This window comes from Colletotrichum abscissum, assembly GCF_030869225.1.
Source record: "Colletotrichum abscissum strain IMI 504890 chromosome Unknown Scaffold_14.1, whole genome shotgun sequence".
In the NCBI taxonomy this organism is placed as follows: domain Eukaryota; kingdom Fungi; phylum Ascomycota; class Sordariomycetes; order Glomerellales; family Glomerellaceae; genus Colletotrichum; species Colletotrichum abscissum.
This window is the reverse complement of record NW_026850032.1, coordinates 604,148-627,644: the sequence shown is the minus strand read 5'-3', so window position 1 is coordinate 627,644 and position 23,497 is coordinate 604,148. Positions and strand designations below refer to the sequence as shown.

The 23,497-nt window shown below is 51.4% G+C and overlaps 7 protein-coding genes across 7 annotated transcripts; 2 read left to right on the top strand and 5 right to left on the bottom strand.

The window, feature by feature from the left end:
* Positions 1–542: 542 nt before the first annotated feature.
* On the bottom strand, positions 543–2,684 carry CABS01_06776 (uncharacterized protein; the record flags this gene model as incomplete). Its single annotated transcript, XM_060540141.1, has 1 exon — positions 543–2,684. The coding sequence occupies one exon, from the start codon at positions 2,682–2,684 to the stop codon at positions 543–545; it is 2,142 nt and encodes a 713-aa protein (XP_060403825.1).
* Positions 2,685–5,499: 2,815 nt separating this feature from the next.
* Positions 5,500–5,991, bottom strand: CABS01_06775 (uncharacterized protein; the record flags this gene model as incomplete). The annotated part of the gene is made up of 1 exon (XM_060540140.1): positions 5,500–5,991. The coding sequence occupies one exon, from the start codon at positions 5,989–5,991 to the stop codon at positions 5,500–5,502; it is 492 nt and encodes a 163-aa protein (XP_060403824.1).
* Positions 5,992–6,888: 897 nt separating this feature from the next.
* On the bottom strand, positions 6,889–7,278 carry CABS01_06774 (uncharacterized protein; the record flags this gene model as incomplete). Its single annotated transcript, XM_060540139.1, has 2 exons — positions 6,889–6,969; positions 7,033–7,278. 2 exons carry the CDS (start codon positions 7,276–7,278, stop codon positions 6,889–6,891), a joined length of 327 nt encoding a protein of 108 aa, XP_060403823.1.
* A 192-nt stretch (positions 7,279–7,470) lies between these two features.
* CABS01_06773 (uncharacterized protein) lies at positions 7,471–7,815 on the bottom strand (the record flags this gene model as incomplete). The annotated part of the gene is made up of 1 exon (XM_060540138.1): positions 7,471–7,815. The coding sequence occupies one exon, from the start codon at positions 7,813–7,815 to the stop codon at positions 7,471–7,473; it is 345 nt and encodes a 114-aa protein (XP_060403822.1).
* Positions 7,816–9,322: 1,507 nt separating this feature from the next.
* Positions 9,323–11,389, top strand: CABS01_06772 (uncharacterized protein; the record flags this gene model as incomplete). The annotated part of the gene is made up of 1 exon (XM_060540137.1): positions 9,323–11,389. The coding sequence occupies one exon, from the start codon at positions 9,323–9,325 to the stop codon at positions 11,387–11,389; it is 2,067 nt and encodes a 688-aa protein (XP_060403821.1).
* A 329-nt stretch (positions 11,390–11,718) lies between these two features.
* On the bottom strand, positions 11,719–20,137 carry CABS01_06771 (uncharacterized protein; the record flags this gene model as incomplete). The annotated part of the gene is made up of 13 exons (XM_060540136.1): positions 11,719–12,135; positions 12,214–14,499; positions 14,551–14,842; positions 15,026–15,070; positions 15,279–15,396; positions 15,502–16,293; positions 16,624–18,098; positions 18,602–18,617; positions 18,759–18,869; positions 19,276–19,423; positions 19,544–19,682; positions 19,817–19,961; positions 20,014–20,137. 13 exons carry the CDS (start codon positions 20,135–20,137, stop codon positions 11,719–11,721), a joined length of 6,108 nt encoding a protein of 2,035 aa, XP_060403820.1.
* Positions 20,138–20,897: 760 nt separating this feature from the next.
* Positions 20,898–21,634, top strand: CABS01_06770 (uncharacterized protein; the record flags this gene model as incomplete). Its single annotated transcript, XM_060540135.1, has 2 exons — positions 20,898–21,203; positions 21,260–21,634. 2 exons carry the CDS (start codon positions 20,898–20,900, stop codon positions 21,632–21,634), a joined length of 681 nt encoding a protein of 226 aa, XP_060403819.1.
* Between the last annotated feature and the right edge of the window lie 1,863 nt (positions 21,635–23,497).

Below are 23,497 nucleotides of genomic sequence, written 5' to 3'. Positions count from 1 at the left end.
TGGGGAAATTTTTGATTTTTGTCATTAGCGAGAGGCAATGTTACGCGATAAAAATGGGTTCATGTCGATGGCTTTGACTTTTGTGCGAAAAGACGATGAAGTCAGGCATTACTTTTCGAGAGGTGTTGTGGGTACTCCAAAGTAAAAAGGTTAAGATGGTTATGTGGATTTTTGGGAGAGAATAGTAAGATGCCGCTCAGATGGGGGGTCAAGGTGTGTATGTAGGAGGTTGGATTGCTAGCTAGGATTGTTTTGGCACGAGGCCCATATGTACATCCCATCGCCCCCTCGGAGCTTCCAAATTGGTCCCGTCTCGTATGTTGTATCGAGGATCAACTCGTCGTAAAAAAACGAATCCAGCAATAAAAGCAAATAAGGCAAACTCCCTCGTCTTCATCAAAACTCCCTGTTCCGACACTGTTCATCCTGTTTTTGCGTTTTCTGTCCTTTTCCATTGTTCCCTGATGGCCTCAATTCCATCGTCGTGATGGCCCCCAATTCCATCGTTGGTTCCCATTCACTTCACTCATCTCGATTCTCATTTACTTTGTAGATCCTTTCGACTTGGGTTTTCTCGCCTTCTTTTTCTCCATCTTGCCATCCAGCCAACTATCGAACTTGGAGAGTGGATCCCGTCCGTCGTCCATATGCTCCTCCATCCAATATTCGATGATTAGCTTGTACTTGTCAAGCTTGATGCCCTGGTCGTCCTGATGCTTCTTGACTGACGAATGCAGACGGTCGAAGATCGCCGCCCGTTGCGTGGTGTTGAGAGGCACCGCCTTGTCCTTAATAGGTGATTGTCTGCCGCCGTCCGATGATCCCTCCGAGGAATCTAATCCTCTGTAGATAGTGTCGTCCTGTTGTGTCACATCCGAGATCTCCAGTCGGGCCGTGTCTGATTCCTGTGGCTGTAGGACCAAGCCTTCGTCGTCATCATAATGAGTCTGTTGAGGTACGTCAGGGGGCTGCTGTTGGGTGTCATTATAACGGCTCGCGTCCAAGGATGAAGTCTGCAGGGCCATGCCGAAAGGCTGCTGATCATGACGGGTGTGACACATTTGCTTGTATTCTGCCTCCATGTCTCTCATCTCAGTGGGGGGGTCGAACAGCGGCAAGCGCTTGCGCTTCTTCTCGGGGATGGCCTTGGTATCTGTCGGTCCAAATACATCGTCTGCCGATCGCTTCTTGTACTCTGACTGCCGGATGTTTCCCGTCATTGGCTGTGCCGGGGATGTCCCCCATCGACTGTCGACCAAAGGTCTTTTAAGGCTCGTGACTGCCGGATCGGTGAATTTATTATTGAGGATCGGACTTCCCTGAGAGTTGGATGTGACCCATCTGTGCTCGGCTGTCGGGATAGCTGAAGACTCGGCACCCTTTGTATTTAGTTCAGCTGACGTTGTGTCGGTCGGGGTAGATTGGCTGGTGTCATCAGACTGAACTGGCTTTGGTTGAGAGGTGGCATCAGACTGGATTGTCTTGTTCTTAGTAGTAGCAGGGGTCGGCTTAGCTGTACTCTCGTGAACTGAGTTGCTTGCGTTGATAGCAATATAATTATTCGTTGCTAATGGTGAGCTCACGGGTGGGGAGCTGCCGAATTTCCGAGTGAACGGTGAGGATCCGAGCGGTAGGGATCCGAACGGTGAGGATCCCATGGTCGGAAGCTGTACTCTGCGTCCAAGAACACTATCACCTGTCATTGTAGGAGGAAGACGGGGGGAATGACCAGGCTCCGTGTTCTTAGTCTCTGGATTTGCGTTGAATAGCGATGGGGTCTTGTCGACGACCACTTCGTTAGAACCCTTGATATTGCTATCAGTCGAGGATGTGTTTCCCTCGACGGGTGCCTTGCTCTTTTCCTCATCGTCGGAGCTCGACGACCCATCTCTGCCAATCAAGTATTTGAATGCTGAAATGGCGTTCTGGCTCTCGTACTTGATCGAATCCGTGCGTCTCAGGAAGGGAGCCTGTTGAAGTATCTCTGACGGCATCGTTCCATCCAATATCTTGCTAATCACTTCCATCATGTCCATGATGGTGCTTCTTACCTTCAGGTCTTTCCTGAAGGAATTTTCCGGGCCCTGCCCTTCCGTGAGAGGCAATGCGACGCATCTCAATGCCGCCGCCCAACAGGTCGACTCTGGGATTACCTGCGACAGGTCTCCCTCCTTGACTCGGGCGGTCAGAACGGAGCTGATGGCCTTGTACACAGTGCTGTTTGTGAATGTCACGGTGGTTCCCGCCAGAATGGGTGTCAACAGCTCCTTCATATCATCTATCATCTTCCTGGAGATGATATGCTCCATGCCGCGCGTTCTATTGAGTTTGTCATAGGCTGCCAATATGGCTTTGCGAGCGGACGTCGGGGTCAATCCTCCGATAGTGCCATCAGTTTCGGTCAGGTTGGAATCAATCGGGGAACTAGAAGAAGGGGGGACTTTCTTCTTTGCCGGGGTAGACGAGGCTGACGAGGTGTTCCCGGCCGACGAGGTGTCCTTTCCCGATCCGTTGTTTCTGGCGCGACGCATCTTGCTTGGCTCTGATGGATGTCTCTGATCAGCAGTTCCTTCGGGGGTGTTTGGAAGACTTGACTCGTCGTTACTTGATGAAAAATCTGTGGAATCGTCGTCGATATGGGTGAGGTCGATTACGATCGGTTGCCGGTCCGCGTCCGTCTGCATGCCACTATAGTAGGTCGTGTCGGATGCGGCTTGTCTCGTTCGGTAGGATGGATTGCAAGTATCGTCGTAGTAGGCAATGGGGGAAATTCAGGTAAGTGTATAGGTGTGGGAGGAAAAGAAAAAACAGTGTGTGGGTGTGTGAGGAAAATTGGAAAGGTGAGGGGCCACGACGTGAGGTAGGTAGGAAGGTAGGTAAGATGTGTGAACTGGCAAAAGCGTAAAAATTCTCCCTTTTTGTTTACTTCTTTTGTCGTGGGTGTTAAAGGCGGTCAATTTGTGAATCGTTCCTTCCTCGCCTTCGTCGAAGCAAATTGGTGAATGGCAGCCTGAGGTCAACCCCCGACTGTAGGTATCCCTCTCGCGGTGTATCTATCTTTAACTAGTCCCAATGTCGATGGTGAGGTATCGGTGTCCCGTCCAATTGTTCGATCATATATAAGACCCGACCGACTCGATGTTTAATTGCGAATGGTCCTTGCTATCGAGGTTCAAACTTAGGTGGCTTCCTATCCTGTGCCAACATCACCAGATCACCACGCCGGAACGGTTCGCTCGTCTTTATGTTATGCTTCGCTATCCTTGCCTCGTTAGTTGATTTGTTCTTATCAGCGATGTCTCGTCTGATAGCATCCGTCCTGGCCATAAAGTTGACGGCAATGTCGGCGAGTTCATCTGGGTCTGGCAGTCGTCTTAGCTTCGTCGGCTGTATGATGTTTGCTTTAGACGTCTCCTATCCTATGAATATCTCCGCTGGGGAAAACCCTACCGTCGACATCTATTTGCTGTTTAATTTGTTTAATCCGCCCTGTAGGTGATCGTCCCATTCATCTGTCGGTACGGTCCCGTCTAGCATTCCCTTCGTTAGGATGTCCACTAACAATCTGATATGTCTCTTAATCATGCCCACGGATTTGTGTGATTTCGCCGGGGCTGGTATAACTTCGATTGACCGGCTTCTTATGGCTGTCTTGAATTCAGCCGATGCGAACGCACCTCCTGCGTCTGGGTACATCGTTTCGGGCACTGCTCCCAGGGTGTTTGACTAGCTTTCTAGGACGGGGATTGCTTCAGCTGCCGACGAAGTCTTTGTCGGTGCCGCCTAACAGAATCTGCTCAGATAGTTGACCCAAATCAGAATCAGTGTGTTGCCCTTCTTTGTCTTTGGCAATGGTCCCAGATGGTCGAGGCCCATTACTTGCAGTGGGTGGGAAATGGCAACCGTCTGGTTTGCGTGTAATATCTGCTCTGCTGCCACGCTCGCACATGGCCAACATCCCTTGATGTAGCTGGTAATGTCGTGTGACATCGTTGGCTAGTAGAAGTCTTGATTAGTCGTCGTCTGGTTATGTTCGGTCCGAAATGGCCGGCGTCATCATGGGCCTTCTTGTAAGCTTGGGCAACCTCTGACTTCACTAGACATCTCTTCCACTCATCCCGCGTTTTGTGGTACAACGTGTTGTCTGATATTCCGTACTCTTATGCCCTCGATTTTAGAGTCCTCAGCTCGTGGTTGTTGAGATTCGTCGTTTCGCACATTAAAAACCCGCAGACGTCCGAGTACTAATCGTCTCTTTACTACTTGTCCAGCCTGGTTGGGTCTATCGTAACTAATGCCGGCGCGCTGAAACATGTTGCTACTACCTCGCAGACCTCTGGAGTTGCGTCTAGACACGTCATCGCTAACCACTCGTTCTTTATCTATCCTAATAAACCTTTTAGCTCGTCCACATTTCCTCTTACTACTGCTACTAGATACTTTGTAATGAGTGGAATTAGACTTTTAGTATCTGAGAATACTACTTTAGGGATCTGTTAGTCTTAGTTGGACAGAACCTCCGTTCTTAAGGCCTCCGCCACTAAATTGCCCATATCCTCGTCGGGGGGGGGGGGGGGGTAAGGGGGGGTCGACTGTGGTCCCCGGCTCTCCGACTGTTGTCCGCCGTCTTGGGAATAGGACATCGACGGCTTCGTTAAGGTGTGTCCAATCTGGCCGATCTGCCGCATCTGCGTCCTAAACTTTATCGATGTCGACTATAGGTATAGATTTGTCTATGCTTAACTGCGTGATCCTCCTCGTTGTAGGAAATGCTGAATATATAGTATCGGGTGCCGGCGTGTGTCTGTTCCCCATCTCTACTGGACGTGTAACATCTCCCTTGTTTATTGTTGCTAATAAAGTATGAAATAGGGTAAATTCCTTTCTCTATTCGTTATCCCTCGTTATTCTTAGTGCATATAAACATGGCTAGGTACTAGATGCGTTCTTAAATGAGAGTACCCTTTGCTAAAGTCCTGTCTAGACTTATCTCGTAGTATCGGCGCCTATTCCTCCACGGACAGTTATAGTTTAACGGCCTACCTAGGTCGGTTCTGATCTAGTCGTTTTTTAAATAGTCGTTATCTGAATCCGCGTTGTCGTCTGAGCTATCGTCGTCGTCGAAGTCCACGATCCCTAGCAGTCTGTCCCGACTAGTTAGGTCCGTATGGTCGTTAGTAGGACTCGAAATCAGCTTTTATGATTCTACTAAATCCATCGCGGGTCCTTCGATTTCCACTAACGTTTCTCCGATGCTGGTGTTGCTAATGATTATCCTGGCTCCCTAGGGGTCGATCAATGCTCGGACGTCGAACAACTATGGCATGCCCAAGAGCAGCAGAACGGATTGGTCGGTGTCTTGAGTGCGGACATTGCCCATATCTCTCGCTTGATGCCATGGATCACAACGTCCATCGCCACGAAGTGCGTCATGAAATATGCCGCTCCGTTGACTGCTCCCATCTTCAGTCCTTCAAATCCGATCCCGGCTAATAGGTATTAGATGAGACCGCACTGCTTCACCAATTTGGGTGAGATGATGTTCATCTCCGAACCTTGGTCCGCCTGGGCTGCGTTGTCTAGTACATAGTGTTTGGTACTCGCCGTCATAACTATGCAGTCCACTCTGAACGGTCTTATTGCCGCATATCGCTTGGAGAACAAGCGGATGTTTGACGTTGGGTCATTAGTTGTCGTGATGTGACCCGCTGCATTCAGTGTAATCTGGACTGAGTGTGCTTCTGCAATCTTGCCTTTTCCCTTGTCTTTCTTGGGTCGTTTCACCACAACCCGTTGGGACATGGATCTCAGGGCTTTTAAGAACTCAGGGCTCAATTGCATCAGATCCAACAGTGGGACATCCAACACGATCTTCCTAGCCATCTCGAGAATGTTAATCGGTGGTAGACCTTCTGGTGCCACGATGGGTATCAACCCTTGTCTACGCGGCCGCTTCGGCGGTTGGGGGTCGACCATTAGGCCTAGCATCATCATGGGTTCAGGTATGTTAACGATGTCATTAATAGTGACCTTCTCCCTCGAGTTAGCATTAGGTAGTTGGACGACTCTCGACGTCTTCTTTAGCTTCATCACTTTCTAAGCGTGCGCCCGAGGCCTTTGCTAAATAGTCTCCATTCATTGCTTCCAGTTGTGAGAGTTAGACGATTCAGCCTGAGCCACCAGGGCGTTGAGCCTCAACACTCTGTCATCCGCGTCGATGGACTCATCCGACAGTACCTCCAGGATATTAGCAACCTTTCCCGACAGCTCCACGATCTCAGCCGATCGAGCGTCTGCCTGCAGTCGTGCCTCCTTTAATTCTATAATTAGGGGGAATCACATCCTCTGTGCTTTCTACCGGGGTAAACTCTAGGTGTCGGCCTCTAATAATAACATCAGTTCTGTCCCAGGGGTTCCTGAGCTCGTCTGTCGTTGCCAGGGTACTAGAGTTTTGGTTTATCTGTTGAGTGACGACGGACTGTTGATATGCCACGTCCTGGGCGTAGTATATCTGGGCTGAATGTACGTCGATTATCCCGTGAGGGGGTCGATGTCCTGCGTTGAAACTCTTGCTGGACGGAAACACCAATGCCTTGATGTATGCCGATTCCCATGGCTGTAGCTGTCGGCCCGTATAGTTAGGTCTCTTGTGACCTTCGGTGCTATATCGAATGCAGATGTTATCGTTGTCCTTGGGTATGCGTTTTCCGCTAACGAAATCGTTAGATGAGGTCTTTCTGTCAGGGAGCTTAGGCAGGTTGCTATCCTTCTTCGTGAATTCAACCCGACATCCTGTCCGGCTCGATATGCACCCCTGTTATTGGACTGCTTGGACGGCTGGTTGTAGCTCGACTGCTGCTGGTTGTATGTCGACGGTTGGGCATATCCTTAGTCGTTGTTGAAGTACGGGGGCGGAGCGTTGGCGTTGGACGGCCACTGTTGTACTTGCATCTGCTGCTGGGGTTGGATCTAATGCATTCCAAGGGTTAATTAGCCACCTGTTAGTTGTGGAATTGAGAACGGAAATGTCACAGGCTGGATCTGGTTCAGGTATCCGAGGTAGTTGGCTGCCACCGGGTTTGTCAGTTGCATCTGTGCCAGTTGGTGTGCTATGACCTGGTCGACTGGCTGTCCAGGATTCTGTTTTGTCACGACGTCCTCTAGCATCTTGGTACGCATCTCATCGTGGACACGACGATCCTCGGCTTCTCTCTCCTCTAATACTTGTCGAGCGTCTCTGACTGTATTGTATGCCGATCTCAGACTGTTGGATGCCATTGCCGAAATTTGCAACGCCTGTCGACGGAGTCCCGCATCTGCCAATCCTTTGACGAATTGTCTCACGACGGATGTCAACACTGTCTGCTCCGGCATTGACAATGTGATTCCAATGGTTGATTCTCTACAACGAACCCTGTGAAGCATCGACAGGGCCCTGTTGTAATAGGCCAGTAAAGCCTCGTCCTTTTCCTAATGCAGGGAATTAATGTCTCCGGCGGACGAGACGTGTCCCATTATTCTCGCCGGGAAACGCTCTTTCAAAGCAGCATCTAGAGTTGTCACATTAGCGATAGTAGCCCTCCCCTCGTCAGCCTTCTCAACGATTGCGGACAGATGCGGGACGCTGTCGAGGTAGGTTGCCGCATCCTTCTCGCACTGCATGTTCAAGATCTTGATATACTGGGACGCCGGCACATTCGTCGGGTCATGACCTGCCCGTTCGAAGTCCCACTTCAATCGTACAAGCCAGCGGGACGCAGCTACGGAGCCGTCAAATGTTCCGCAGTCCAGCGTCAATATCAGAGGAGTCGACATTGTGTCGGATGGTGTCAGCTCTGGCTCGTCCTCTGACTGCTCGCTCAAATGAAGCCGGTTTACTACTGATGTGATGTCGTCAATTAGCTAATCGTGTATACTACCTATCGGCAGTATGGGTAATAGAGATCTGTCTATTACGTCCCGTTCTAGTATAGCATACCTGCGGTTGTAGCTTGTCGCTGCTAGCTTAGATAAAGTACGTGCGTTTGCTAGCAGGCTAATCGTGGACAGTGCGATAATTAGTTACAACGAGGAGGGGTATAGATCTAGATAGCTTAATAGACTGATGGGATTGGAGAGATGGGATTGGGGAGTGGGATGATGGGATGTCGTTGATGGTAGTCGTTCTGTTGACGTCGGCAGCAGACGGTTCTGCCCCGATTCGACCCGTGCTCGTGCTAGACAGGCGCCAACGACCATTAAAAGTCGCTGTGATGTTGCTTACGGTGTTCTGCAATACGTCTTTGATGGATTACGATGATCTTGGTGTTCTGCGTTGATGGTTGTGATGGATCCCTACGTAGGTCGCCAGTAAGATGGCGCTCAGATTGGGGGGGGGGGGGGTCAAGGTGTGTATGTAGGAGGTTGGACTGCTAGCTAGGATTGTGCACGAGGCCCATATATGTGTACATCCCATCCGGGCCCCCTCGGAGCTTCCAAATTGGTCCAGTGGGTCTCACCCACCCACCCACAAGAATGTCTGCTCATCATACGTGGGTAAGGTGAGATCCACGGGCCGACCCGACCTACCTCACCTTACCCAGAAGGACCAAGTTCAAGTCCAAAGTGGCTCAGGCACTGGGCACTACACAATGCCGCACGGCAGGGACTGTTCAAAGCGTGGTGAACAAGGGCTGATTTCTCCAAGGTGACCAATTTTTGGTTGGCACCCTGTAACCAGAATAGAGCGAACACCTAACAAGCCGCCAAGTAGACCAGTAGTTTTTTTTCCATCAATGTCCCCATGATACATCAATCTGTAGGGCCAACCATCAGAATACACGTTATACGTCACCTATCTTCAAATCCGCGTTGCTTCCTGCATTGCTCTTCAATTGTAGTCTTCATTCATGCAACACGCCCTACCCGTGTAACCGGCTATAGTCTTACCCTTCTGTCAGATCGCCCTCTGCCTGGAAGACTGTGTCAGCTGGTTTGGGTGACCCATCGCATGGAGTGGGGTCTTGGGAGGATGATAGGATCGAGGTAGTGCTTGATCTAAAGTGCTTACTTTTTTTTTGTCACAGGGTGGTTGGTCAAGCCGCTTCCCACTGGGCTAATGATAGATACCTACATGTCCTAGAGGGTACACAAGGTAAGGTATGGTATGTAGGTAGGCCTAGTACCTCGGGGTACTGAGGTACCTCAAGCTCAAGGTATCCAAGGTACCCAAGGCACCCATGCACTCTTGCCTGGAAAGTGGGCTTCTCCTTTGTAGAGTGCCTAGCTGCCCGTTCACATCTTACAACTCTCCATCGTTCCCGCATCAAGCTTAAGCAACAAGATGACGAAACAAAAACCCAAGAAACAATACGACAGGAGTACGCTCAATGCCGCTGGCGCACCCAAGAGAAATGCGGCCCGGAAAAAGGCGACGGCCCCGAAAAGACCGCATGCCAACACGGAGGCTGACAGCGATCAGTCCTACGGACGTGGCTCGGCCAAACGGCAAAAGAGGAAGTCCAAAGATAGCGGCGACAGCGATGAGGATGGGAAGGCCGACTCTCCGGACGTGTACGATCTTACAGCCGGGCCCCCATCTGACAGCAGTTCCGACGAGAATGAGAAGTCCGCCCCTGCAAAGAAGAAGCAGAAGAAAGCCCAGGCTAGAAAGACATTGCGAACGCCTTCAGCCGACAAGTACTGGCAAAATTTGAGAGACACTTCTGAAGGCGGAGATCATCAAGAGGTGCTTCAGGCATACTTGAACGACAACTACCCCCCAGTCACCCTCGACATGCTCAACGAGCATCTGCCAAAGAAACTTTCGGAATCCGACTACGACGAAGACTGGACGAGGGATGAGGAGAAAGACCTGCGGGGCGAATGGAAAAACGACCCTCAGAGATCTGCTCTTCTCGCGCCCACCTCCTTTCCCTCTCACGCCCTTCAGCTATGGAAGGCGACCACGCGGTTTTGGCATCGCACGCCGCGTCAAATCATTTCGAGAGAGAACGACCTGGTCTACGACTCACACGAGAACTATTCGGTCGCCATTCGCAACGACGACGGCGTGGAGCAGAAGATGAAGATTGACGAGTGGAGCGTTCACTTCTGCAAGGTCATGGCCAACCTGGTCTTCCACCCACTCTGGGAAGAGAATTTCCATCTGTTTGTCTTTGCGTTACAGTACGCGGTCATTGTGCGCAAGGGAGAACATCAGGACTGGCCGCTATGGAACCCTACGGGTGATGAGTTTTTGGCTGCCTTTATCAAGGTGATTGGGGAACACAAGGGACTGGGAAAGCCGATTCCAGAGTTGCACCAGTTGGCAAGAAGCCGATTGACCAGGCACCAACTGTTCAAGTCCACCTATTCCCAGTTTCTATTGGCGCTTGAACGAGAGGGTGCCAAGGAAAAGACCAACGTCAGGGCCAGGAGCAAGATCAAGGGAATGCAAGATCGGACGAGGGGCCAAGTGTTCCGACCCTACGCGGTCGGCGCGCCAGAATTGAACTTTATCACCAGGGCCCTCAACAACACCACCACCGCCATGGGTCATCCCGCTTTCGGGGCATTCACAGCCGAGGCCTTTGGCCGCAATGCAATCAAGGTCAAGGGCAAGTTCGCCGACAAACCCGACCAGGATGGATTCCTCGAGTTCTACGAACGTGAACTTCTCGACGAGCGACGACGAAATGCTCGCGAAAACAATGAGAGACTACGTCGCGGTATCCCCGACAGTGAGCCCTACTCGCGATATTGCGGGGTAGAGAATGACGCCAAGATGAAGGATGCATCAGGCGACGAATCTGACGAACCGCCAGCGGACCGCAGAGACAAGCCCGGAAGGTCAACGGTACCTCGCCTTGCACGTGGCGAATCAGGAAGAACAAGTGGCTCAGACATGCCGCTGAGACTAACAGAGTCTGAAGAAAGTAGTCAAGACATTGACCCGGGTGACAAAGATGGCACTTATGTCCCAGATAACGGATCAGACGTGTCTGGACCGGCCAACGAGCCGCTGACAGAACAGACAAGAGCGGACAAGCGGGAATGGCCCAGCACGATACGCGACTCGGTCGGGGAGGACGACTCTCAGGACGGGGTCGGCTCTCGGGACGGGGGCGGGTCTCAGCACGGGGACGGCTCTCAGCACGGGGACGGCTCTCAGCACGGGGACGGCTCTCAGCACGGGGACGGCTCTCAGCACGGAGACGACACTGAAGACATGGAGACTTCTGTAGAGCACAACGCAGCCAATACACCATTACAGAACAAGATCCTCGAGGAAATACTCCGCGCCCAACGGGTGCCTCCCAGCGATGTTGGGAGATATCACAACCTACACAGCAGGATGGGGGCTTTCCAGCCAGTGCTTGGCTTCACCGTACCCGCCAACAACATGTAAATTTGGTTAGCAGGCCCCACTAGTGGGACGGACCAACGGTCTGGTGGAAGAAAGGCGGGAAGAGAGGAAAGGGCGGGCAGCTTACTTGATTAGAATGGAAATTACATTGAGCACATATCCGTACATGCAAAGTGAACATGGTCGAATCGTGGGCACAAGTGAGTCACAGGTGAGGCTGCCAGGGCATCGGACCACGACACATATGCACCTGCAAACTGATTCCGCGCAATGGTATCCAATGTGTATATAGTACTATCTTGTCCCATTCATGCCCAGCTTGGGCCTCTCGAAAGCACGTAGTGCCCGCCCTTGAAGGATGTTTGAGCTTCTTATGCTACCTCATCTCCATCACCCGACACCCAACCCGCCCATACCCACCAATCCCAGCATACGCCGCGGGTCATGTCGAGGATGATATTGTCTTGATCTAACCCCGTTGGGGCCATGAGGCCCTCATTGTACCCCAAGGCTTTGACGCCGTTGGCCTCGACGAACCAAAAGCGTCTCGAGCCGCGCAGCCAAACAATTGCCTTTTCCCATGCACTGGCCTTGATCACATCGACGTTGTCGAGGCGTAGAGTCATTCCACGATGGCGAGTCCACGTTCTCACAGATTCGTCCTCGACTTCGAGAAGTGGCGCCATCTCTGTCACATCCCGCCACAGTTTGGGCACGGCGTCTGAGCAGTGAGCCTTCATCTCGGCAAGTATGCTGTCGGGTGCCGGAGCCAAGTCTTGCAGGCTCGACTACCGCGCGGCGAGCACGTCGGCTACTGCAGAGAGCTGTGTCATCAGTATCTGCTGCCGGTCTCCAGAAGGAATTACCTCGGCGATGCGTTCAGTGCATCTTTCGACCAGCTGTCTCATCACTTGGGGGTAGACGATGCTGACCTCCCCCAGACATTCCGTGAGTCGTCGCATCAGGGCGCCGACGTAGCAGTCGTCCCATGCCGGTTTGTCAAAGACGCAAAAGATGGCAGCAACGATGCTGACCATGCTTTGCGCCGAGAGGTCTGGCTCAACGGCGTTGCCGTTCCAGGTCTGGCAGATCAGCAATGGTTCGTATTCCACCACTGTGCTTTCCGATCCGCCGGCGACAATTGCGCTAGATAAGCCAGGGCCTGCCTCGCGAAGGAAGTCGGATAGTCGCGCCTTCGTGATGGAGTGGGTATCTTCCAGGGCATTGTACCGTCCCTCGAGTTCGTTGATCGTCTGCTGCTTGTTGGTCTTTGTGGCCTGTAGGCCGTTGACCTGTCCCTCGAGCGCGCGGATTGTCTGCTGTTTGTCAGTCTCTGTGGCCTGTAGGTCGTTGACCTGTCCCTCGAGTGCATGGATAGTCTGCTGCTTGTCAGTCTCTGCGGCCCGTAGGATGCTGACCTGTCCCTCGAGTGCATGGATAGTCTGCTGCTTGTCAGTCTCTGCGGCCCGTAGGTTGCTGGCCTGTCCCTCGAGCGCGAGAATTTTCTGCCTGTCCTCAGTCTTTATGGCCTGTAGGTCGTTGACCCGTCCCTCTAGCACGTGGATCGTTTGCCTGTCCTCAGCCCCTGCGGTCTGCAATTCGCTGACGCGTGCCTCGAGCGTTTGGATCGTCTGTCGTTTGACGGACACTGTAGCCTCTAGGTCGTTGACCTGGCCCTCAAGCGTGCGGATCTTCTGCTTGTCCTCGGTCTCTGTGACCTTGAGTCCTCTGAAGTCAGTCTCGAGATTGCTGATTTTGTGTTTGTTATTCGTTTCCGCGGTCTTCAGGTCGTTGATCTTCCCTTTGAGCGAGCTGATCGTCTCTCGCAAGGCCGTTGCTGCTTCCTCCATCTCATTCTCTCGTTCCATGACTTTCTCGTGGGACTGTCTGAGATTTTCGCTCATCTTATTCGTAAGCATGTCATTCACCTCTCGGCTTGTTGCCAACTCGTCCTGGCACTTTCGTAGAAGCCGCTCGCTATCAGTATATGACGTCTTGATCTCGTTCAAACTCGATGTCAGTTCGCCGACCTTGACTCTCTCCGTGTCGAGGTCGGCTCTCAAGACCTCCGTCGTCTTTGACGCCTCAAGCTTGTCGCCTGTGAGAGACTTGACCGTTGCCTCTAGTGCCGACTTGGACTGCTGTAGCTCCTGTATGTCGTCCTTGGCCTTCTCTGTTTCTGCGCCGGCCGAGACCATTCGGTTTTGCAGGACGACTGCTCTTTGCCTTTGCTTCTCCAACTCACTCTTCACCTCCTGTAGCTCTCCGCCGAATTGTTGCGTCTGGCCGTTGGCCGTTTCGAGCTGAGCAGCCATTGCTGCGCTCTCGCGCCCCCCCTTTTCCATCAAGTAATTAAATTTGATGGTGTCGTTGGTTATTTTCACCTCTAGTCTAAATATCTTGCAGCATGCTTCGTGGGCTGCCTTCCTTTGTGCCTCGAGCTCTGTCTTGAGCTTTCCTACCTCAACTCGGTGGTTTTCGACGATTGATTCCTTGGATGCCTCTGCTGTGGCCTCTCGCTGTTCTGAGCTCTCTCGTAGGTGCTTCTCTGTTTCTAATCTCGCATCGGTCTCCGTTGACGATTCTTCCAGCCGTTGGAGCTTTCGGCGGAGATTCTGGATCGTGTCCGCGTGCGATGCCAGTTCGGTCTCGGCCTCCTCAAGTTGTTTTTGACAGGCCGCATCCCATGGGGTTGCCTCCTCGCTTTCCGACTCTTCCTGTGACTTGAACTGGGAACATGCCACTTGTAGTTCTTTCTCGACTGCTTCGACAGACCTCTGCAGCGTTGCTGCCTTCTCTGCCATGGCAGCAAGCTCTTTCTCCTTGCTTGCCATCTTCTCCTCCCATTCCTCCCTTGCTTTGGCATGAGCATCGTCCAAAGTAGCATCCGCGTCCTTCCTTTCCCGTAGCTGTCCCTTGAGCCGGATCAACTCATCGCCTTCGCTCAGGAGTCGGCCTCCCAGTCGGTCAATCTCGGCTATCTGGCTTCCTTCCAAGGGATCGCGTGCGTCGTTGACGAGACTTCGTGGCAGCTTGCGATGCAACTCTGCCATCCACTCTGCTAGCGCTTCCGGGCCGTCCGGCAATGTCGGTACTTGCTTGTCGGTGACCAGTTGTACAATCAAAGATGTCAACCGTGCCACAAAGTCGTCCTAAATCTCAGGCAATCCTTGCTGAGCAATGTCCTGGCAATCGGCTAGGACCTTGTCGATACTCCCGGCCCTCGTCTCCATTGCACTCTTCATCTTCACAAATCTGCCACGTTCCTCCACCAAAGCTTGAGAGGTTTCTTTAATCTCCTTAATTGAGTGGCTGCCTGTCGTGTCGGGCTGTCTGTTAACCATGGGCACGTTGTGCCGGTCGAAACCATGCTGTCTTGCCAAGTCGTCCACTCCGGAACGTATGGCCTGTAGGTCGGCTTTATTGGCGATGGCTAGGGCCCGCAAATGCCGCAAGTTTGAAATCTGATTGTTTCGCCCTAAAAGGGCAATTGGCCTGAATGGATTTCGCGTATTCGTCGCCATCATCGATGCTGCATATCTGGAATGATGCTGATGCAAGTGGGAGAAACGGGAAGGATCCATCAACATCGACTCATTGGGAAATGGAAGCTACGACACCCCTGTACTACAGCCCCCTACGGCAGGGCATTGGGGGTAGGCTTAGGACCGCTCTCACCTTGCCAGGGCGCCGTGTTCGGCCTTCCAGGTCCCCACGGTAGTGCTACGTTAGCATACAAGCCTTTGGCGCGGATGGTGAAGCGCGCTCATGAGGCTTCACGCAATACCGTTGCTCGCCGAAATTTGCCAAGAAGAAACAAAAGGATTCATGTATATACTATAACGATATGATCCTCCAAAGTATTTCTTCTTGAATTCCGTTGGAATCTGCCCGTTGGGCCATGCGCCGCGATGCTCACGCCCGATTCTACCTCCGTTTGCCCATTATGAAACGCTTCTTGCCACCCAGCTCTGTGCACCGGGCAATCCAGCAAATCCCCTCGCCGACTGCGTGGTACCCGCATCTTCTCTTTTCTTCATCGAGCTGATCTGGCATGGGACAGTCAACGTCCAAGACCATCTGCAGCCCGCAGTAAACTTCACCAGGCTCCGCCAGGTCTATGAAGGCCTCTATCCGCTTCTAACTCTTCGGACCTATAGCCATCGGCACAAATAACCTGATAAAAGTGCTCCACGTGTTGTGGATGTCGTCGTCGTCGAGGAAGCCAAAAGCCTTGATGCGCTCTGCCAACGTGTCGGCGAGCTCGTCCTCGGACGACTGCTCCGCGGCGCCGGGAAGACCGCGCCTCCTCTTCAAGCCCACGGTGCCTGGGTCTCCTTCTTCTTCCTGGGTTCCAGGACCGGCGTGCCTACTGGTAACAAAGTCCAGCTTCGGCCTATCCTTCTCTTGGCCCGAGTAAACGTTGTTCACCACTCTGAGAATTTCGGCAAGGGTAGAGGCGTGTGCTTGCTTCCCTTCGTCAAGCTCCTTGTGAAAGAGTTCCTTCTCTCGTTCAAGTGCAGACAGTTGCTCTCGTAGCCTGCCGTTCTCATCCGACAGTCCATCGCGCTCCCCAGTCAGTCGGTCCAGCTCCTTCTTGTGTGCGTCAGACTGGTCCTTCTTCTCAGAGATCCCCTCGTCCAGTTTGGCGTTTGCTTCATCCCGTTGGGAAATAGCTCTCTGTAACCTTCTCACGACCTCGTCGTGTCCCTTGAGAGCTTCGTTGGCCTTGTTGAGTTCCGCTATGGCAGCGTCACGTTGAGACACCGTTTTGCTGTTCTCATTGGCGACCTCTTTTATCTGACAAGTTACTTGATTGAACTTGCTGTTGGCATCGTCTCGTTGGGAAACAGCTGTCTGTAATCTTATTGCGACCTCGTCGTGACCCTTGAGAGCTTCATTGGCCTCGTCCCGCTCCGCTATGGCAGCGTCTCGTTGAGACACCGCTTCATTCAGTTTAGCGTTTGCTTCAGCCAGTTGGGAAACAGCTGTCTGTAATCTTATCACGACCTCGCCGTGTTCTTTGAGAGCTTCGTTGGCCTTGTTCAGCTCTGCTATGGCAGCGTCTCGCTGAGCCAATGCTTTGCTGTTCTCGATGGCGACGTCTTTCATCTGACAAGTTACTTGATTGAACTCGCTGATGGCCTCGTCCCGTTGGAGCACGATTCCGTCCCTTTCGGAAGCCAAGTTCTCGATTTTGGAAGCTCCAGACTCGAGGGATTCCATCAAGAGGTCGAGGCGTTTGTCCTGTTCTGCTTGTTTGTCTGCTGTCGGACCGAGCATGGCCTCCCATTCCCTGAGAGCACGCTCCAGGTCCCCAACTTTGGACCGAAGCTGCATGTTCTCGGCCTTCGTAGAGGCGACGGCGGCTGCCTTCTCTTCAATCTCCTCTCCGCGAGTCCATAAGGAATCCTCTCGCATCTTGTGTCCATTTAAATCTGCCTTCAAGCGAGAGATCTCGCCCTCGGCCCATGAGCTGGCCGCTTGTAGTTTCAAGAGATCTGGTAAGGTCCCTAGTATCTCCTCGAACTTTGCCATTCTCTGGTTCAGAGGTGACGTGTTGGTCGTCGTTTCGGTGATTTTGCTGCCAACGTCCTCAAGCGATCGGACGAGGCCCTGGAGGAGCTTGAGGTTCGTGTCCTCTCCGTCCTGTAGCTTCGTGTGATCGAGTTGGTTCTTGTCCCGTTGGGTATTCATGTCGGTACATATACCGGATAGCTGATCTTGAAGGACGACGAGCACCGACAGAATTTGGGTGACGTGGCTGTTTGAGTCCTCTGTGATATCGAGTACTCTTGTCATGTTGGTCTCCGTCTCTGCCGCAAGTTCGTCTACCGAACCCATGATGCTTGACCTGTCGCTCTCGCTCTTTACAAGTTGCCTCTGCATCATCTTTTCGATAAAGTCCTCTAGGCCGTTGGCCATGGACTCCAGTCCATCCCCCAGCTTTCTCTTCACCAAGCCGGATACTTCGACGACCGCAGTCCCCAGAGCATCGATGTCGGCGTTCTTGGGAAGAGCCTCGAGACCGCGGGCCACGTTGCTCAATCCCGTCTGACTCTGGTTGATGGTCACATACAGGTGACTGAAGTCCTTTTCGAGAGTTTCCAGCAGGCGGCCGCCCTGCAAGAGCTTTCCTACGTTGACCTTGATGTCAAAGTTCGTTGACTGGATCTCTGAGAGTTGCTTGATCATTGAACCAAATGACATTGAAAAAATCTTGTTATCCTTTTTCGTGGATTGCATAAGCTCCATCACGCTGTCGTTGGCCAAGTTGACTTCCTGCTCTACGATATCTCTTGTATTGTCGTACGTCGTAATCCTAAAGTTGTCTATGGCATCTTCTACTGCAGCGGCGAGCGAGTTTTCAATGTTGAGATCGTTGATCCGTTTGACAACACTCGTCATGTCGTCGGTGAATGGCTTAAACATATCAGTCATGTCGTCGCTGAACAGCTTCAACGAATGTTCCATGGCCGCTGCTGTCATCTGTCTTTCTTTAGCAAGGGTCGTCTCTCTGATCTCCAAGTCCGCGTAGAGTTCGTTGACTCTGGCCGATTCCTTTTTCAAGTCCTCCCATTGGGATCGAATCCTCTGGGCAAGCCGGTTGGACTCCTCGCCTGCCCATTTGCGCTGTTGGCATCTCTCCACGGCGGCCGTCACCCTCGCACCAATTTCTGCCCACTTTGCCTCGTCAAGTGGCATGGTGTATTCTGTAGCAAGCAAGTGTGCGGTGCTGCTGTTGTTGTGTCTTGGAGCAGGTGGAATCAGCTCCCATACGGAAGTGGCGGGACGGGGGATACAGGCCCCATTGGAATCTGGGCGATTCCATTGGAACCCCAAGGTACGGGTAACCCAAGGGAAGTACCTTGACTTGGCATTCAGCTGCGTTGGGGCCTATGAGCAAGACATGCTACTTCCTTCCTTTCGGGCCGCCATTGCCTCTGTCCCAAGGTACCTTGTTCCTCTCTAGCGGGATAACTGAGAAGCCAGCCTACCTTGCGAAAGGAAAAGAGGGCGCTGCCAGCAAGTTTTGCCAGAGATGCACTTGTCGGGATACCATTGACATTCTACTTGCTTACCTTGACGTAAAATTCGGGCACGAGAAAAATCACTGGATGCAATACTCCACACGTTACCGAGGAGATTGGCACGAACCACGATCGTTTGAAGTGCACGACATTCAATTGTTATCTAAACTATCAGCCCACGTTGAAGCATCAAGCGCCATGCTTTCAAATGCCGTTGGCATACCGACGCTTGCTCTGCTCTACATCAGATTGTGAGTGTCGTTGTCACTTTCAGCTCCGTCGCCTTAGTCAAGCTCCATCATGCTGGCCTCAGCTTCGAGAAATCAGGCCCATCTCCCGAATGTGGTTCTTTAGAATCATGAAGCTGTATGTTGAAAAACCTCTGAATGCATCAGGGTTTGCTCGGATCCACGGCTGGATCTCTTCGGGGTTCATCCGCTTCATGATGGCGAGGTGGAGCTCTACCGGCAGACGGCCGATTATCGACATGGCTGTGAGATTGATGTGTTCTTATAGATGAGAAATGTAGGTTCAAGTACTGAAGGGTCTTCTTGTTGTGCGGTGCGATTCTGGGTTTGGCGATGCCCCTTTGGCTGGTCTTGCCTGTCCCTGCCTCTCCACTCATGTAGAAGACGGAAATCCGAGAGGCTACGATAGTTAAAAATAGTAGTCCTCTAATAGATAGTAAACTTTCTTCTTTTAAAAACTATACGTAAATATAATTATATATATCTTAGAAATACCTAGCTAAGATACCTTGTATTTATAATTATATAATTAGGCTTTATGGCAAAACGGATATAAGTCTAATCTATGTCACTTCTAACTCTAGAGGGAAAAAAAGTTTATTAATCCGTTGGGTAGATTATTTTTATTCGTCTTGGACGACCAAGGTACAATGGCCCTCCTCCTGGCTTTCCTCCTGGTTTCTTTCTGACCCGTTGGGTTCTGAAGCACCTGCTTTAGCCACTAGTTCCCAAGAGAAGGAGAGCGACTCCGGCGACGGCGACGGCGAACTGGTGAAGAAGGACTGCTTTCCGAGTCGCTTTCAATGTCGTAGACATTATGTTACGTCGACGGGGCACGTTGGCCAGGATGGAAATCGTCGTCGGTATTGTCGTAACTCAAGTATGATGTTGAGAGACCGTCAGCTTCAGCGGCTAACCCCAACGCTGCGGCAGGGCTTGGGCTTTCCGTTACGAGACTGCTCCTCTTCCTCGGCCGTCTCGAGGATGGTACTGCTGTGGCGAGGCGCGGTGCTCGAGGCGTTGCTGCTGTGGCAGGGGTCGGCGGGGCCGTTGGCCCTGGGACGAGTCGCAGTATGCCAGTAAGGTATGCGCCGGTGCTGCTGTCTAATATCTTACCGAGCATTGCATGGGCCTGATCACGCGGGCCGTGGAGCAGAAACGCGTCGTGTGCGACGTGGTCGATAACTGACTGCCCCTCTGGGACGTCGCCTCCAACTCTGATTCTGCCCTCGGATAAAAGATCCATTTCGATTTCCAGGCGGCTAAACACTGGAGCGCCTCGTAGGGCGTCGCGATATGCATTGGCTTCGTTTTCGGCAGTCGCGCCGGGGGTATCTGTTCGACAAGTCAGTACAGTAGGCCGATCTGAACTGGACGTGATGCTCACTACTCGTATGAGTCTCTAGTCTTTGGGATTGCTCGTCTCGTTGGACGTGTTGCTGTGTCGCGGTCTTAGCGTCTACCGTCTTAGTATCAGCGGTAGCGTCCTGGAATATTTCTCTTCTTTCCATATTGACTAGGCAAGTTAGAAACATGGCAAGATAGTGAACGTTCCAACGACTTTCCTGTATGGGTCTGGCTATGAAAAGTTCCGTGTGGATGTTGTGATGAGGAAAAGTCATGTAAGCGGGAGGACTGGATGGGTTCCTTCTGAAAGGGACAGATGTAAATGAATCATCAGAGCCATCAACCAAAGTAGCCTGTTCCGTCTGGGGAGGTAGTAGTCTATTGGATGGAACATGATTATCTACTTCTCGCTTTCTCAAGAGACGCCTTCTATGTATAAGTAGCGCCCTGATGTTACGGCTTCTCGAGTCTCGGAGGGCTACTGTGACGGGATACCCGTGTTTTAATTCCTCTCAGTTGATAAGAAGTGCCTATGTGAGCTTGTTCCCTTGACGTACCGGATGATTGCTCGGGGATGCGTAGCCCTTTTTCTTTCCCTTTTGTTTTTTGGGATTCGAGGGGAGCAAGTAAGTGTCAAAATAGAATACCAGCCAACAAAATCATGCTTCTATCCTCTTAGTCTATATCTCTACTGTCACTACTGTCACTTATATTTTATATACATGCACTAGAGAATACTCTCTAAAAAGTAAAGAACGATGAACAGTAGGGCAAGAGCTGGAGTCAAAGGTGAAGCATCATCTTCCCATCGGACACACTTTTAGCACTTGCCTCCCAGGTCGTCTCAGATATCTTGTGATTTTTCTCTTCTTCTCACCCACCATTCTTTTCATTCAATTTCTCCAAAAACCCAAAAGTCACAAAATGGGCGACAGACCACCAGGAAACTGGCGAATGCCGAGGCATATGCCGAGGCCAATGCCACCACAGCAGAACCCTCAAGCGACCAACGTCAGCCATCTGACAGAGATGAGCCTGGCCATTGCTACGCAAAACCGACAAAGTGCCGAGATCATTGAACGCTTTTGTGCCAACATGACCAACGAGTCACGACTATTCAATCGACGCGACAGTCGTCCCGAGTACAATAACGACTATGTCGAGCTTGCTACGACCCAAACGACCCCTACGGGACAAAGAGCAACGACTAGGCCCCCTACGAGGGCGGAGGTAACAACCAGTCGGGAGCACCTAGAAGACCCAAGGACAAAAACCAATATGCCGAGTCCGACTTCAGCGCAAACAATCCATACGGGGTAGAGAACATCATCGAAGTCCCTGTTCAGGACAACCAAGCCCCTTACCAAGGCAACAATCAGACCCTCTACGAGGGCGGAGGCAACAACCAGTTCAGTCATGGAGACCATGCGGAAGGAAGCAACAACCAGACCCCCTACGGGGGCGGGGGCAGCAGCGAGACTATAGCCCAAGCAGAGACAAGCAACCAAGGGAAAGAGCTGTTACCAAACATGAGAGAAAGAGAAAGAGATTCTCAAGACTCGCAGCCCCGCAACGACCGCAGTCGCTCGCCGCCACCGCAGCGAGAGAGAGAATGCCATCGCCCACGCGCGATGATACAGCCAAAGAAGCGACGAGGGTAAGACTCTCCGCAATGCATATGAGCAGCATGGCGAGAGGCCGGTGAGCAAGTGAGAGGAGGAAAGGACACAACGTGTCGGGGGTAAGCAAATGAGGTGAGGAAGGACACAACGTGTCGTGGGTAACATCCTGTAGTAATAAATTGATGCATTTACCTTTTCTGTCTGCCGAGGTGAAGTGACAAGATTCACTCTTATTTGATTTTATGTTCTGCTTTTGCTGGTTGCTCGGGCGGTTCTCGATATCGATTACACAGTATTATTACACAGTATCAATGGATACTCCCACTGTTTCGATAGATTTTTTTTTTTTTAGATTTTCCGACTTTTCAACTTTCCCTCCTGCAAAGTTCACAACCACGGATTATTGACGGCGATAGATTCACTCTTATAATCACTATAATATCACAGAAACAGCCCAGTGTGAAAACGTTTTCGTAGCGGAAAGATCCTTTTCAAGTGCTTTCCAGGATGACGCTATTGCGGCAATCGTAAATGTGCTTTGTGCATCGACAACGACATCGGTAAGTCAACGTGTCCTCTAATCCGTAAGTATCGTGGAAGCACAAGGAGGTCCAAGACGCGGTGGAGTTCACTATTTCGAATAATCCAAAAGCTTAGCTTGGCGGTATGTAGGAGGTGTTGGCGATGAATTAGCCAGCCAGGTGGCGCCTTTTAGAGGCCGCGAAGATAGCTACCGTAGCTAAAAGAAAGCCTAATTATATAATTATAAATATAAAGTATCTTAGCTAAGTATTTTTTAAAATATATATAATTATATTTATATATAGTTTTTAAAAAAGAAACTTTATTATTTATTTAATAATTACTATTTTATATTATTATAGCCTTTTAGATTTCCGTCTTCTATATGAGTGGATGGGCAGGGATAGCGTTGCTCATGGCGATGTTTAATAATTTCGTCGTAACATAGACGGTTTAGCCGCGAATATACCGATACGGTGGACTGATCAGGCTGGGAAGGGATCTGTGACAAAGATTGAGATAGGCGAAGACTGGGTCTATGAGGAAAGTATATGTCGACAACCACGTCATTCGACTCAGGTGCCTTTGGCTGCCAACACATTCAACCTTCTATGATTTTATAGATGCCTACGAACTCCAAATCATGGCGCAATTACAAAGAATAATTATATTGTAAACGGGTCTTACTTGCGCTTAAGAAGCCGAGCGGATGCCCCCCCTTCCCTATGATGTTGAGTCGGTCAGCCAGCGAGCGCAGGCGGGCGGTGGGGTAGAAACCACGAAAAGTCTGGAAAGCCTAGTCCGCAGCAGAGAGACATCTGTCATTAGTGCCAAATCTCGTTTCCGAAATCAGATGTGCAAATCAGGATCGGTCTTGTTACCGATTTTCAAGAGGAGAGACCGGCTCGACAGGGGGGTGAAGGGAGAGGCTCAAGATGGGAGGGGCGGCCCTACCAAAATCCTCAAGCTATATCATGAAATATTAATGGAGGTATCCGTCTCGAAACAATTCCAGTCATGAATTTGGTGTTGTAGCCTCATACGTATGCCTTACTTCTGATAACTTTTGCCAGAACACACTTGAAGGGGGGAGCTGAAGACTGCATATGGCGGTCACTGCTGCAGCTCTAGAGGCGTTCTTCCCCCCTCACCACCATGCAACCACCATTGCTCGTTGAAGCATCCAACACACATCGGTGCTCTACTCACCCTCATTCTTCCGGGAATAGGTGAGCTGGCACGCCTCATTATTGATGCCGGGCAACGCCAAAGCAGGCTCTACTGACCCCCTTGACTGTTTGAATGATCACTGGTGCCACCCCCAAAGCCCCCTCCTCTCACGACTCGTAAGAGCCGATGCAAGAATGATAGACGCGAATA